General features: G+C 44.9%; 1 protein-coding gene across 1 annotated transcript in view; it reads right to left on the bottom strand.

Annotated features, from left to right (window-relative positions):
* The window catches only part of FSTL5 (follistatin like 5), a 597,054-nt gene that overhangs the window by 483,338 nt on the left and 97,816 nt on the right, over positions 1–15,900 (bottom strand). The window contains exon 2 of the mRNA XM_066574679.1: positions 12,686–12,814. Coding sequence (XP_066430776.1) covers positions 12,686–12,808 — 123 coding nt within the window. The 5' untranslated portion in view covers positions 12,809–12,814. The remainder of the gene's footprint in view (positions 1–12,685; positions 12,815–15,900) is intronic.

Here is a 15,900-nt window from a genome sequence, read left to right as displayed (position 1 = left end):
CCCATAGGAAAGCATAAGCTTTCGCAGCTCCGTGCACACATTTTGCAAGTGGAAAATAAATCGCAACATGCTCCATTTTAGCTTGGATTACATTGTGGATTTGTAGGTGGATACTTCCCAGGTTGCATTGAGACCAGGCATGGAGGCGGGGCAAGGCACCATTGGCCTTGCAATGTTGTTTCCATGCAGAAAAGCTCTCAAATCTGCAATAGTCCACAAGCATTTTAAAATTCATTTCTGCAATGTATCGCAGGTCTTCCGCAGCGGAAACCCGCACATGCCATGTGTAGATGGCCTAAGTCTTACATTATAGAAATGGCTCTACCCTTAAAAGGAGTTTGTCGACTTGAACATGGTGTCCAGGCAGCATCTTATAGAGCAGGAGGAGCTGAGCAGATTGATATACAGTTTTATGAGAAAAGATTCAATATAACTTGTATATTATTCATTTAAATCTCTGTAAATTCTGAGCTGAAAAGTCCAATGGGCGGAGCTATTAGTGACTATCTATAGCTATCTATGTATGACCGTACATAAAGGGGTAGCTACAATCACTGATGGGACTACTGATTGGACTGTTTAGCTCAGAATGAACAGAAGTATAAATTAATAAAATATAAATTATACTGAATCTGTCACCATAAACTATATATCAATCTGCTCAGCTCCTCCTGCTCTATAATATGCTGCAGGCAGTTTGGGCACCATGATCAAACTGACAGACTTCCTTTAACTTAGCTTGCATTTTATTAAAGCAACCCTATGGTTTCAGGGTAAAATGCTTTCCTGGGACAGGAGGGGCATGGGGATATTACACCTTCAGTTGTGCTTCTATTTCACCCCTCTCATCTCCCATGGTTTTGGCAATTCAAGATGGCTACAGCAATTTTCTAACTACCTTATGCATACTGTGCACTGCCTTCTGATTGGCCAGTGCTGATCACTGATGCACTGTGGGGAACTAGGCAGCCTGAAAACTGTGTTAATCATCTTGGATGACCAAAAACAGGACTCGGATACAGTGGATCAGAAAGACTGTACAGAAAAAAACTGCAGGTAATATAGTCCCCCTCTGATCCTAAGACAGAATTTTGTCCCAAACAAGAGAGTTACTTTAAGTTATAAAGCCTGTTATAATACCCAATCAATACAATGTTACACCAGTAAAAAAATGAACACATTAGTGTGGATTTTTTAAAATGGGAATTTAAGAGTGATGGATAGCAAATAGATGGTATCTTTCAAGGAATCTGTTAGACATACACTATCCGTCAAAAGATTTAGAACACCTCAATTTTTTAAGTTATTTTTTACATTAACACAGGTCAAGTCCAGCAAATAACGTGAAATAGTTCAAAGGTTCAAAAGTAAGTTGCATACATAAGAATAATATGATCATTTAACCTGGAACACAACAATAGTCTGAATTTATGATTTTAACCAAAGAGCTTTTTTAACAGAATGCATAAAAAGCAACTGCTCAGCAACACAGAAAGCAAACTATGGTTTAATATTTGATGCAAACTATTCCTACCAGTGTCTAAACTTTTGTAGATTACTTTCAAACTCTCTATATAACTAGTGTTGGAACAAACTGCATTACAACACCCTCTAAAAGCCCATTTAGACAGGACAAATGTCAGGCAAATGATGCCCGACACTCGTCTTTGCACATACTTGTTCAGATGCAGCTGCATGGTAGCTAGTATCGCTGGCTCACAACGGGGCGGCTGGAGGAGATTTCTTTCCTTGTGCTCCCCCGCCGCTCTCCATTGACTTAACATAGTAGCCGTTCAATACTGAACGGCTGCTATTTACACTGAACGATCATCGTTCAGCTCATTGTCCATTGTCTATGCTGCGAAAAAGATGGACGATGAGCTGAACGATGAACGTTCGGCTGTTCAGTATTGAACGGACTCTATGTTAAGTCAATGGAGAGGGGCAGGGGAGAACGAGGAGTGAAATCTCCTGCAATCTCCCCACCCCCCTGCTGGCCGCTCTGTGAGTGAGCCAACAATACTAGTTCCCGTTTTCCCAACATTCGTCCCGTAGAAATGGGCCTTAAGATGGGATTTGGACAGTTTTGCTTTTCAGGAAAGAGCACATTGCTATCGTAATAGCAGGAAAAAAGGCAATTAACTAGATAAGATAGAAAGACCATTACAATCCTTAGAAGTAGGTTTATCCTACAGAGAAATTGTGGAAAAAACCAAGGTGGCAGTCAATAAAATTTCCTATACAATCAAAAGAAATTTGAAAGCTGGAAGAAAGGAAGAGGTCTGGCAGACCAAAGACCCCTACAAAAGCAGGTGGCAAGTTTCTGAGAGTCAGCAGTTTGCTTGATCAGTGCCTTACAGCAGCAAATCTTCAAGCACAGCTTAATGAAGCAAAAAATAAATAAGTTTCCTTTTTTAAACCATAAAAAGAAAACTTCAATCTGCAGGCTTGACATGTAGAGTATCAGTAAAAAGCTACTTCTAAGATTGCACTATTAAAAAAAAAGACTTGCCTCGGCTAAGCAGCACCTCCAGTGAACTACTGAAAAGTGGAAGAAGGTCTTGTGGACTGATAAATCAATATTCTACATCTATGGCACATCACACATAGAGTTTGTATGCTGTCGAGTAGGTGAGAAGATGGTTCCTGAGTGTGTGACACCAAGTGTCAAACATGAAGCAGGGAAAATGATGGTCTGGGTCTCTTTTGCTAGATCCAGAGCTGGCAACTTGCACAGGGTGACTGACACACTGGACTATCTCAGGGCTATCTCAGCATTTTAATATGCCATGCATTACCCTCTGGTGTACATCTAGTTGGCCAGGGGTTCATATTACAGTAAGACAATGATCCAAAACATTCGTCTAGTTTCTGTCAAAACTACTAAAGAAGACAAGAAAAAGCTGGTAAACTTCCAAGAATGGAAGAATGGCACAGTCTCCAGACTTGCTTGTTTGGGATGAACTGGAAGGAAGGGTGCACACAAAGCAACCCACAAGTGCAGCACATTTGTGGGAACTTCTGCAACAATGATGGGAAGAGATTTCTGAACAATATCTGAATGCATTTGTAGAAAGAATGCCTCAGTTGTATAAAGCTGTTATATCAACTAGAGGTTGCTGCTTTGAAGAGTCAAAAATCTTGATTTAATTTGGTGAAACAAAGTTAATCTTTTTCTATGTCTCTTAACTTTTTTATTTATTCTATGCATTCATTTCATAGTACGTTTGATACATGAACCTGTATAAATATTTTTTTTTTAAATGGAAAATTTAGGTATTTTTAAATCTTTGATCTTTTTTCTTGCATATTTGTTTAACATCTCACACCATACAACTTGGATATGTGTAAGGTTTAGAAAAGTAAGGAAAGGCATATCTGTATGTCTCATAATGATGTGATTGTAAAACCCTTCTATGCTATGATTCATTATGATGTAAAAAAGTGGTAGTCATTATGCTGAGTTAACTTTGGAATACTACAGTGAATGGCTGCTTTTGGGATCATGTTCAAAAGAAACTGAAGGTAAAAAGGAAGAAGAAATGGCTATGTCTTGCTCTTCCTTGAACTCTTTGTGTTACACATTATAATCCAAAAAGGTACCGATAATAAAAACAAGCTTTTTCCACAGAGGCTTTTATTTGCATTCCCCTCTTTTTGCCCTCACCAGCATTATAGCCATGTAAGAAATAGATTTGTGAAAAGAAGTAAGCCTAACCCTTTAAGGACCAGGCTGTTGTGTACCTTAAGGACCAGACACTTTTTAGGGATTTTAACCATGTGGTAGTTTTACTGCCTTATTTGTTTTCCTTTATTTAATATTTTTGCTGCGGTTTTCCTTCCGTGATATATAGGGCGATTTTTAAAATATCTTTTCACTGTTTTTTTTCTGTTTATTGCAGGTAAAAAGCTAAATAAAATGATTTTTTTAAACATTTATAGTTATTTTTTTATTAGTATATTTATGCTAAAATAAAGTATGTGAATGGGTTCCTCTATTTGTTTCAGACATTTTGATATATAATATGTATGGTTTTGGTTTACATGGCGCATACGGTGACAGTTTTGGTTGGCGTCGACTTTGGGTCATTTTCTTTCTTATGTATATAATGTTGTTTTATTCTGTAATTTTTATCTACTGATGTATGTACTTGTGTTTTTTACTATATATGTCCCCCATGACATCATATAAGACTTTCTGTGGGACATGTGCATGTTTTTTTTTATTTGACACTTTTCCACTGCAGCTGGGGCATCCATAGGAGCCCAAGTTACAGGTAAAAACATCCCCTGTAGTGACTTTAGTCACTGGCAGAGCTAATCAGGGTCTTCTTGGACCCTGCAGCTCTGCTGTAGCAGGGAATCCCAGTGGTCACATGATCCTCCGGCTCCCGTAGTGGAACTCACACTTCCACTTTCGCGGTTAAAAACCCCTCCTGCCTTCTCCTCAGCTATCACTTACAGCTGACCACCTGTCCTGTCTCTGATTCATTGCAGAGCAGGAGGCTTAAATCCCTGCTGTAATTTTACTATTGGCAGGGCTTTAAGTCCAGGACCAGGCACCGTATATTTACCGCACTTGGTCCTTAATGAGTTAAAGTTTATAAGACTACAAGCAGGAGGGAAGCCTCTTGCTAAAACAGAAACTGGCACTGTTAAGACTGTAGTAGACACCAAGCAAAACTAACCATATCCACTTCACATAAGGGCCTACCTTCATTTTTACATAAAGACTTAACTTCATGTCTAGGCAAACATTGTGAAATCACCTCTTTCCAACCCCCCCCAGAAAAAAAAAACAGAAAACATAGCATTGTTTCTTTGCAAGATTTCCCAAAAAATATTTTCTTCAGGAACTTGCAAACATACTTGTATATTGATTAGAGATGAGCGAACACCAAAATGTTCGGGTGTTCGTTATTCGGAACGAACTTCCCGCGATGTTCGAGGGTTCTTTTCGAACAACGAACCCCATTGAAGTCAATGGGCGACCAGAACATTTTTGTATTTCGCCGATGCTCGCTAAGGTTTTCATGTGTGAAAATCTGGGCAATTCAAGAAAGTGATGGGAACAACACAGCAACGGATAGGGCAGGCGAGGGGCTACATGTTGGGCTGCATCTCAAGTTCACAGGTCCCACTATTAAGCCACAATACCGGCAAGAGTGGGCCCCCCCCCCCTCCCAACAACTTTTACTTCTGAAAAGCCCTCATTAGCATGGCATACCTTTGCTAAGCACCACACTAGCTACAACAAAGCACAATCACTGCCTGGATGACACTCCGCTGCCACTTCTCCTGGGTTACATGCTGCCCAACCACCCCCCTCCCCCCCACAGCACACACCAAAGTGTCCCTGCGCAGCCTTCAGCTGCCCTCATGCCACGCCACACTCATGTCTATTTAGAAGTGCGTCTGCCATGACGAGGAACCGCAGGCACACACTGCAGAGGGTTGGCACGGCTAGGCAGCGACCCTCTTTAAAAGGGGCGGGGCGATAGCCCACAATGCTGTACAGAAGCAATGAGAAATATAATCCTGTGCCATAGCCATCAGGAGCTGCACACGTGGGCATAGCAATGGGGAACCTATGTGCCACACACTATTCATTCTGTCAAGGTGTCTGCATGCCCCAGTCAGACTGGTTATATGCACCTTAACAGTAACCGCGTTGGTGGTAATGTGGTGGTGACTGCGGACCTAGTAGCACGGTTGTATTTTGTTGTTTTTCGGAATGCGGCCAGGATTAAGTGGGCCGTGGCGGGGGGATGGTGTGGGGGCTCTCTTGTTGTGTCGGTAAAGGTGAAATTCTTGGACTGCCACCAGACGAACCAATGCAAAGGCATTTGCCAAGAATGTTTTCCCTGTTGGAGGAGGAGGGGGATGTTTTTGAGGCACTACGTGTCCTCTCCACGTGTCCGTGGTTATATGCACCTTAACAGTAACCGCGTTGGTGGTAATGTGGTGGTGACTGCGGACCTAGTAGCACGGTTGTATTTTATTGGTTTTCGGAATGCGGCCAGGATTAAGTGGGCCGTGGCGGGGGGATGGTGTGGGGGCTCTCTTGTTGTGTCGGTAAAGGTGAAATTCTTGGACTGCCACCAGACGAACCAATGCAAAGGCATTTGCCAAGAATGTTTTCCCTGTTGGAGGAGGAGGGGAATGTTTTTGAGGCACTACGTGTCCTCTCCACGTGTCCGTGGTTATATGCACCTTAACAGTAACCGCGTTGGTGGGAAATGGCCTCGCCGCTATCATGTCTTTGGGAAGCCTCTGTTTCCACACCCCAGAGACATACCATTAGCAGCGGTATAGGCAGAGCCCAGAATTCGTAACATTTCAGCCGTAGCATTAGGACAGGCCCCACTAACATATCAGTAGCAGCATTATAGGAGGAGCGCAGTCTTCGTTCCATGTCAGCAATAGTAGCACTCAAGACAGGCCCCAGTAACAATTCCGAAGCAGCAGTATAGCGGGAGCGCAGTCTTCGTTCCATGTCAGCAATAGTAGCACTCAAGACAGGCCCCAGTAACAATTCCGAAGCAGCAGTATAGCGGGAGCGCAGTCTTCGTTCCATGTCAGCAATAGTAGCACTCCAGACAGGCCCCAGTAACAATTCCGAAGCAGCAGGATAGCGGGAGCGCAGTCTTCGTTCCATGTCAGCAATAGTAGCACTCCAGACAGGCCCCAGTAACAATTCCGAAGCAGCAGTATAGCGGGAGCGCAGTCTTCGTTCCATGTCAGCAATAGTAGCACTCAAGACAGGCCCCAGTAACAATTCCGAAGCAGCAGTATAGCGGGAGCGCAGTCTTCGTTCCATGTCAGCAATAGTAGCACTCAAGACAGGCCCCAGTAACAATTCCGAAGCAGCAGTATAGCGGGAGCGCAGTCTTCGTTCCATGTCAGCAATAGTAGCACTCAAGACAGGCCCCAGTAACAATTCTGAAGCAGCAGTATAGTGGGAGCGCAGTCTTAGTTCCATTTCAGTAGCCTTAGTATAGCCAAGGCACAAGTTACATTTATGTAGCTAAAGTGTAGGCCAACCCCACACACCTTTCTGTACCATGAGTGCAGGCGAAGAACATACAAATTGCTATGATTACACTGTAGGTGAGGGCCCCAAAAAATTGGTGTACCAACAGTACTAATGTACCTCAGTAAAAATTGGCCATGCCCAACCAAGATGGCAGGTGAATCGCTTTGGTTAATGTGGCTTAAGTGGTAACTAGGCCTGGAGGCAGCCCAGTGTAACGAAAAATTGGTTCAAGTTAAAGTTCCAACGCTTTTAAGCGCATTGAAACTTATAAAAATTGTTCAGAAAAATTATTTGAGTGAGCCTTGTGGCCCTAAGAAAAATTGCCCGTTCAGCGTGATTACGTGAGGTTTCAGGAGGAGGAGCAGGAGGAGGAGGAGGAATATTAGACACAGATTGATGAAGCAGAAATGTCCCCGTTTTGGATGGTGAGAGAGAACGTAGCTTCCATCCGCGGGTGCAGCCTACGTATTGCTTACGTATCGCTGCTGTCCGCTAGTGGAGAACAGAAGTCTGGGGAAATCCAGCCTTTGTTCATCTTGATGAGTGTTAGCCTGTCGGCACTGTCGGTTGACAAGCGGCTACGCTTATCTGTGATGATTCCCCCAGCCGCACTAAACACCCTCTCCGACAAGACGCTAGCCGCAGGACAAGCAAGCACCTCCAGGGCATACAGCGCTAGTTCAGGCCACATGTCCAGCTTCGACACCCAGTAGTTGTAGGGGGCAGAGGCGTCACCGAGGATGGTCGTGCGATCGGCTACGTACTCCCTCACCATCCTTTTACAGTGCTCCCGCCGACTCAGCCTTGACTGGGGAGCGGTGACACAGTCTTGGTGGGGAGCCATAAAGCTGGCCAGGCCCTTAAAGACTGTTGCACTGCCTGGGATGTACATGCTGCTCGATCTCCGCACCTCCCCTGCTACCTTGCCCTCGGTACTGCGCCTTCTGCCACTAGCGCTGTCGGATGGGAATTTTACCATCAGCTTGTCCGCAAGGGTCCTGTGGTATAGCAACACTCTCGAACCCCTTTCCTCTTCGGGAATGAGAGTGGGCAGGTTCTCCTTATAGCGTGGGTCGAGCAGTGTGTACACCCAGTAATCCGTTGTGGCCAGAATGCGTGCAACGCGAGGGTCACGAGAAAGGCATCCTAACATGAAGTCAGCCATGTGTGCCAGGGTACCAGTACGCAACACATGGCTGTCTTCACTAGGAAGATCACTTTCAGGATCCTCCTCCTCCTCCTCCTCCTCCTCCTCAGGCCATACACGCTGAAAGGATGACAGGCAATCAGCCGGTGTACCGTCAGCAGCGGGCCAAGCTGTCTCTTCCCCCTCCTCCTCATCCTCCTCATGCTCCTCCTCCTCCTCCTGTACGCGCTGAGAAATAGACAGGAGGGTGCCCTGACTATCCAGCGGCATACTGTCTTCCCCCGCCCCCGTTTCCGAGCGCAAAGCAGCTGCCTTTATGGTTTGCAGGGAATTTCTCAAGATGCATAGCAGAGGAATGGTGACGCTAATGATTGTAGCATCGCCGCTCACCACCTGGGTAGACTCCTCAAAATTTCCAAGGACATGGCAGATGTCTGCCAACCAGGCCCACTCTTCTGAAAGGAATTGAGGAGGCTGACTCCCACTGCGCCGCCCATGTTGGAGTTGGTATTCGACTATAGCTCTACGCTGTTCATAGAGCCTGGCCAACATGTGGAGCGTAGAGTTCCACCGTGTGGGCACGTCGCACAGCAGTCGGTGCACTGGCAGCTTAAAGTGATGTTGCAGGGTGCGCAGGGTGGCAGCGTCCGTGTGGGACTTGCGGAAATGTGCGCAGAGCCGGCGCGCCTTTACGAGCAGGTCTGACAAGCGTGGGTAGCTTTTCAGAAAGCGCTGAACCACCAAATTAAAGACGTGGGCCAGGCATGGCACGTGCGTGAGGCTGCCGAGCTGCCGAGCCGCCACCAGGTTACGGCCGTTGTCACACACGACCATGCCCGGTTTGAGGCTCAGCGGCGCAAGCCAGCGGTCGGTCTGCTGTGTCAGACCCTGCAGCAGTTCGTGGGCCGTGTGCCTCTTATCGCCTAAGCTGAGTAGTTTCAGCACGGCCTGCTGACGCTTGCCCACCGCTGTGCTGCCACACCGCGCGACACCGACTGCTGGCGACATGCTGCTGCTAACACATCTTGATTGCGAGACAGAGGAGGAGGAGGAGGAGGAGGAGGGTGCTTTAGTGGAGGAAGCATACACCTCCGCAGATACCACCACCGAGCTGGGGCCCGCAATTCTGGGGGTGGGTAGGACGTGAGCGGTCCCAGGCTCTGACTCTGTCCCAGCCTCCACTAAATTCACCCAATGTGCCGTCAGGGAGATGTAGTGGCCCTGCCCGCCTGTGCTTGTCAACGTGTCCGTTGTTAAGTGGACCGTGGCAGTAACCGCGTTGGTGAGGGCGCGTACAATGTTGCGGGATACGTGGTCGTGCAGGGCTGGGACGGCACATCGGGAAAAGTAGTGGCGACTGGGAACTGAGTAGCCCGGGGCCGCCGCCTCCATGATACTTTTGAAGGACTCAGTTTCCACAACCCTATACGGCAGCATCTCAAGGCTGATGAATTTTGCTATGCGGACGGTTAACGTTTGAGCGTGCGGGTGCGTGGCGGCGTACTTGCGCTTGCGCTCGAACACTTGCGCAAGCGACGGCTGGACGGTGCGCTGAACTACACTGCTGGATGGGGCCGAGGACAGCGGAGATGAGGGTGTGGGTGCAGGCCATGAGGCGGTAGTGCCTGTGTCCTGAGAGGGGGGTTGCATCTCAGTGGCAGGTTGGGGCACAGGGGGAGAGGCAGGGGTGCAAACCGGAGGCGCTGAACGGCCTTCGTCCCACCTTGTGGGGTGCTTGGCCATCATATGTCTGCGCATGGTGGTGGTGGTGAGGCTGTTGGTGTTGGCTCCCCGGCTGAGCTTTGCGCGACAAAGGTTGCACACCACTGTTCGTCGGTCGTCAGGCGTCTCTGTGAAAAACTGCCAGACCTTAGAGCACCTCGGCCTCTGCAGGGTGGCATGGCGCGAGGGGGCGCTTTGGGAAACAGTTGGTGGATTATTCGGTCTGGCCCTGCCTCTACCCCTGGCCACCGCACTGCCTCTTGCAACCTGCCCTGCTGATGCCCTTGACTCCCCCTCTGAAGACCTGTCCTCCTGAGTAAGCGTTGCACACCAGGTGGGGTCAGTCACCTCATCGTCCTGCTGCTCTTCCTCCGAATCCTCTGTGCGCTGCTCCCTCGGACTTACTGCCCTTACTACTACCTCACTGCAAGACAACTGTGTCTGATCGTCATCGTCCTCCTCACCCACAGAAAGTTGTTGAGACAGTTGGCGGAAGTCCCCAGCCTCTTCCCCCGGACCCCGGGAACTTTCGAATGGTTGGGCATCAGTGACGATAAACTCCTCTGGTTGGAGAGGAACCGCTGCTGCCCAATCTAAGCAGGGGCCCGAGAACAGTTCCTGGGAGTGTTCCCGCTCCTGAGCAGGTGTCATTGTAGTGGAGTGAGGAGGCTGGGAGGAAGGAGGAGCAGCAGACAGAGGATTCGGATTTGCAGCAGTGGACGGCGCAGAACTGCGTGTTGACGATAGGTTGCTCGAAGCACTTTCTGCCATCCAGGACAGGACCTGTTCACACTGCTCATTTTCTAATAACCGTCTCCCGCGTGGACCCATTAATTGGGCGATGAATGTGGGGACGCCAGAAACGTGCCTCTCTCCTAATCGCGCAGCAGTCGGCTGCGACACACCGGGATCAGGAGCTCGGCCTGTGCCCACACCCTGACTTGGCCCTCCGCGTCCTCGGCCGCGTCCACGTCCTCTAGGCCTACCCCTACCCCTCAGCATGCTGTATTACCAGTGATTTGATTTCACAGGCAGGAAATAAATTGGCGCAAGACTGCAGCCAAATATAATTTTTTCCCTTTTTGGAAAACGAAAGGCCCCACTGCCTCTAGTGAATGAATAATCTAAGTTTAATAACTGTGCTGTGTCCCTGCTAATGTGTCACAGAACGTGAGGGTAGCAGAGTTATTAACTCTGGCAGAGCAGGTATTTTTTTTCCCAATTAAGGAAAGCAAATGGCGAAGCCAGGAGTAAAACGTAGCTGGGTGCGTCTGATTTTTAAACGTTGCACACGCAGCCGACACGTGTCCACCGCCCTTAGGACGGACAGAGGCAGGACAAATACAATTATTTTCAGTTTTTTTCCACCAAAAGGCAGCACTGCGTATATTCAATGAATAATAACTGTGTTGTGGCCCTGCCTACACAATTTTTTCCCTGCAGTATCAATGGAGGGTGCAATGCTCTGCAGAGGCGATTTTGAGAAGAAAAAAAATATGCAGCACAGCTAACAGCAGCCAGCATAGTACTGCACACGGTTAAATATGGCCCTAGAAAGGACCGTTGAGGTTCTTGAAGGCTACACTCACTCCTAACACTCTCCCTGCCTATGCAACACTTCTGTCCCTAATGCCGGGTGCAACGCTCTGCAGAGACGATTTTGAGAAAAAAAAAAAATTGCCACTGCTAACAGCAGCCAACACACAGCTATCAGTGGCCCTAATAAGGACCTTTGGGGGTCTTGAAGCCTACACTAACTACCAATTCTTTCCCTACAGCAGCTCCGGTACAAACAGCACTGTCCCTCATCTAACTCACCAGGCATCTGAGGCGAGCCGCGGGAGGGGCCGACTTTTATATTAGGCGGACACCTGATCTCCCCAGCCACTCACTGCAGGGGGGTGGTATAGGGCTTGAACGACGCAGGGGGAAGTTGTAATGCCTTCCCTGTCTTTCAATTGGCCAGAAAAGCGCGCAAACGTCTCAGGGAAGGAAGTGAAAGTAACCAGAACACCGCATGGTGTTCGTTACGAATAACGAACATCCCGAACACCCTAATATTCGCACGAATATCAAGCTCGGACGAACACGTTCGCTCATCTCTAATATTGATGTTAAGGTGATTGATTAATTCCTGTTTTTTTTTTTCCTTCTTTTCTAAATTTAACATATTTTGCCAAGCCCAGAAATTGTTTCTTTGCAAAATTTCCCTAAGATTCTTTTCTTCAGGAACTTGTATACTGGTATATAGGTGAGTGTTTAATTTCTTTTTTTTTTTTTTTTGCTTTTCTAAGTTTAAAATAGTTTACTAAGCCCACAATGACCCCAGAGGATGGGGCGTCATTATAAATGTGACACAGAAGTAAAATGACTTCTACAATCTTCTTTAGAGCCCATTACACTTCTACGACCTCTAAAGAAGGATTATATATTATTGAACAGATTGGGTGTAAAGTTGTCATGTTGTAACATTTTACACCATTAAGAGTTTACTACAAATGGATCAATCAAGGCAAACACTTGTAAGCTCAATTCAACAGAAGTACAAATCTATATTCTCTCCTGATAGTCTGCAACATTGGAGTTTTTGTACCAAGTTAAACATCTCAAAATTTGCCATAGGTAAAGCCAAAGACGAAGGTCAATGTATGTTCTAAGTCAAATAGTGAAGTTCTCTGGTGGCTCTTTGGTGTTATTTGATTTCTTAATGACACTACCAAACTGCAAGATTTAACAGACCAAGTAAAACAAAATTCTTGATAAAGAAATCTATGTCTCACCTTGTGCCGTAGTCTTATGTATGTTGGGAAGGATTTAACGCCAAACTCTTCCTTCGCTGCTCTTCCTTGAACCAGCAGGATAAAGCATCCCAAGCAAAACATAGCTGTGTGCCAACTCGACATCTTGTTCTGGTAAAACATAAAAAAGGACCATTAAGTTTACAAAAAAGTTAAAAGAATAAAATACAACTAGTAGTTTATGTACAGCCAATAACACATTGTTGCGTCCTCCGGACGTGCAACCTCTAAAAAACAGACAAAAGGCACAACTGTGCAAAAGGAAACAAAAACTAAGGGGAATTCTCTACCTATCGTCCGCTAACCCAGGAGGGGGCCCTGCCTACTCGGCAAACCGACCTCTCTGACAAGTGCGAGCCCACACGCGTGCCTGGGCCACTGACCAGTCCCTGTCAGGGAGCCCTAGCACAAAAGAAAGGTAACAACAGAAAACCAAACAAAGCATAAAAGAACTTAGCTAGGAGCTTCAGCCAAGGTGTGTTCCTCCATCGCTGTCCAAAGGTAACTGAAGGATTGACCAGCACAGGAGATCATGCTGGCACTGCTTAAGTAGGAGCCAAGCTATTCAGCACCAGGTGTTGACTGACATTACTCCTGCAGCTACCACACCCCTCAGCTCCAGGAGAAGCAAGGGCACACCCAAATCCTGGTCTGGCCTGCAAGCAAGGTGCAGGCCTCAGAACGGCTGCAACACACATTTAGCCTTCAGGTTCACAACATGCAGCTGAAAAACAGCTACAATGATAGACAGACAGACAGATAGAAAGTTTAATAACATAAGGACAAGCATTCTGCAATTGTAAATAGAGCAAAATCATCCATACAATCAGAATGACTAAGATTAGTGCAGAACACATGTTTAACCACAATCTCCACATGATATGGCAAGTTTGAGGGCCAGGCATAAATTATGTCAGATTAGCATCAGAAACCAATGCGGTGAGCAATAAACATCTTAGGACAATTAAGTGGTTGCAGTTTGATTACACGGTAAAATATGCAATACGTCATAAAATCAACTTATATAACATCATGTTGATCATGCGAATGTTGTGAAAAAGAATTTGATTGGACATTGTAAACAAAATCATGGTTTCCAATCACAGTTCGCAATCAAACATATAAATATTGCTAAACATTAAAAATATCCAGCAGTATGATGAAGCCCCTTCTTAACTTGCACATAGTAACATTTTTCTAGTAGCGCTGCGAGCATAAAATTCTACATCTCATGGAGTACTATGATCTAAGGGCTTTTTTCATGTACAGTAGTCTTCTTCCTCTAGTAATATAGACAGAAATTGAATGCAGCTTTTTTCTGTGACCATTTCACGGACTATTTGATAGATGAGTCTATCTAAGAGTCTATTATGGAAGTATAATAAGGAACCCTGCAGGCATGTACCAACAATTTGCAGAAACCTTATAGGTGCATTAGAATGGTGGCAACTTGAAAGTTGGAACAAGAATGTTCAGGGCATATTTAATGAGCGGTAGAAGCAATCATGCACTGTATATTATTCTCATGCAAAGATTATTTATTTTTGAAGGCTACAAGTTATAGATGTAGAGAAACACATGCGAACAGTGGTCTTATGCTGTCATATATACCATTTTAATATGATCTGATTACATATGTTTTATGGGATTTTGTTTTTTAAGCCTCTTTTTAAAGAAATATATCTAAAAAAGTGTGTCTAGGATGGACAATGTTATAAGATAAAGGTGAAATGTATGAAATGCCTACTTTTTATATTCAGTGCACCATATTTCAAGTTTCTTAATGTTGCCATGTACCTTTAGAAATGAATGAAAATGTAATTTTGTATGGAGTTAGAATAAGATTCTTATATTAATAATAAGTGTTTTTTAAGGAAATTTAGCCTAATTTTTGTATTCAATTTTTTAAATTAAATATGAATGCTAAAAATCAAGGACTTTGTTATATCAAACCAGCACACATTGATTTGTAGACTTTTACTATGAAATGTTACCATTTTTTAGGCTCATCCTCAGCCTAGTGTATATAACATATGTTCTTCTAAGCTAGTCAGTGTATAATATGCAGCAACCATTCTTGTCCTGTGGAACTACAATATATAATGTGACCTCCAGATTTCTGGTCAGTGTAAATAACTTATACTATTATAAATGCTATCGCTCAACATTTATAATGTGGATTACCAATCTTATCATGCCCTGTGGTGCTCAGAAATTGTTCTGGCACTCGCTCCCATTATCATTCTTCCTGCTATCAGTCGTAATTCTATCAATATTAATTTTATGTGAAAAATGGATAAATGCTCATGCATATCACTATCTAACTGAATCAGAGTCATTGATGCCTAACATCTTTAAGAAATCTTCTCAAACTCACCAAAACCAAAGAATTTAAAACTCCACTTTTATTGCAGAATTAAAAAAGGACACCTTAAAAACAAAAGGATAACTATTTAAAAGATAAGTGCCAAAAAGGTTTTCAAACTTTTAAAAATGGATGGTCTGTCCTCAGGAGGGAGTCTGATTGAAGGGCCGCAGCGCTCATGTCAGCATTGCCCCTCTTCAATATTGGCATGTGAGTACAGCGCTGTTTGTACTGTACATTTGAATGCTGTACTCTGCAGTGGCTGTTCTGAGAACTGCAGAAATATCCCATTGACTTCAATTGGAGAATGCTGCAGTAATCAAATTGGCCGCTATGAATATTACAATGTTCTAAGTATCAGTAGGATTGTACTCACATGTAAACATTGAAGATCCTGCAGCACTCTCACAATCGCTTTAACCCTATCAATCACCTAATTACAAGGGTCCCGGGTGGTGAACTCCCACCATTCAGATATTGATGGTCTATCCTAAAGATAGGTCATCAATTTTTAATAGCTGGGTAACCCCTTTAATACAATTTATAGTATATATCTATAGATTGATTCATATACAGACACCTAAGTCTGATGTAGGCCAAAAACATAGAGTAAACAGTATTTTACTTATTTGGACAATCATAAAGTATACACTGTGGTGGGGAATTTATCATCAAGCCAATTTTTGATGCTACTTTTTTGGCATAATCTAGTTTTCTTCTCCAGCTTAAAATGCATAAAATGTCGCATGATGTTGATAAATTTGTCACAACCTTAAATATGTCTAGAGATGTGGAGTGACTCTGTATGCCACCCAGCTACCGAAGTGAGATT

The sequence above is a fragment of the Eleutherodactylus coqui genome, chromosome 7 (assembly GCF_035609145.1).
Source record: "Eleutherodactylus coqui strain aEleCoq1 chromosome 7, aEleCoq1.hap1, whole genome shotgun sequence".
Taxonomy (NCBI): Eukaryota; Metazoa; Chordata; class Amphibia; order Anura; family Eleutherodactylidae; genus Eleutherodactylus; species Eleutherodactylus coqui.
This window is presented reverse-complemented; position numbering and strand designations above follow the sequence as displayed.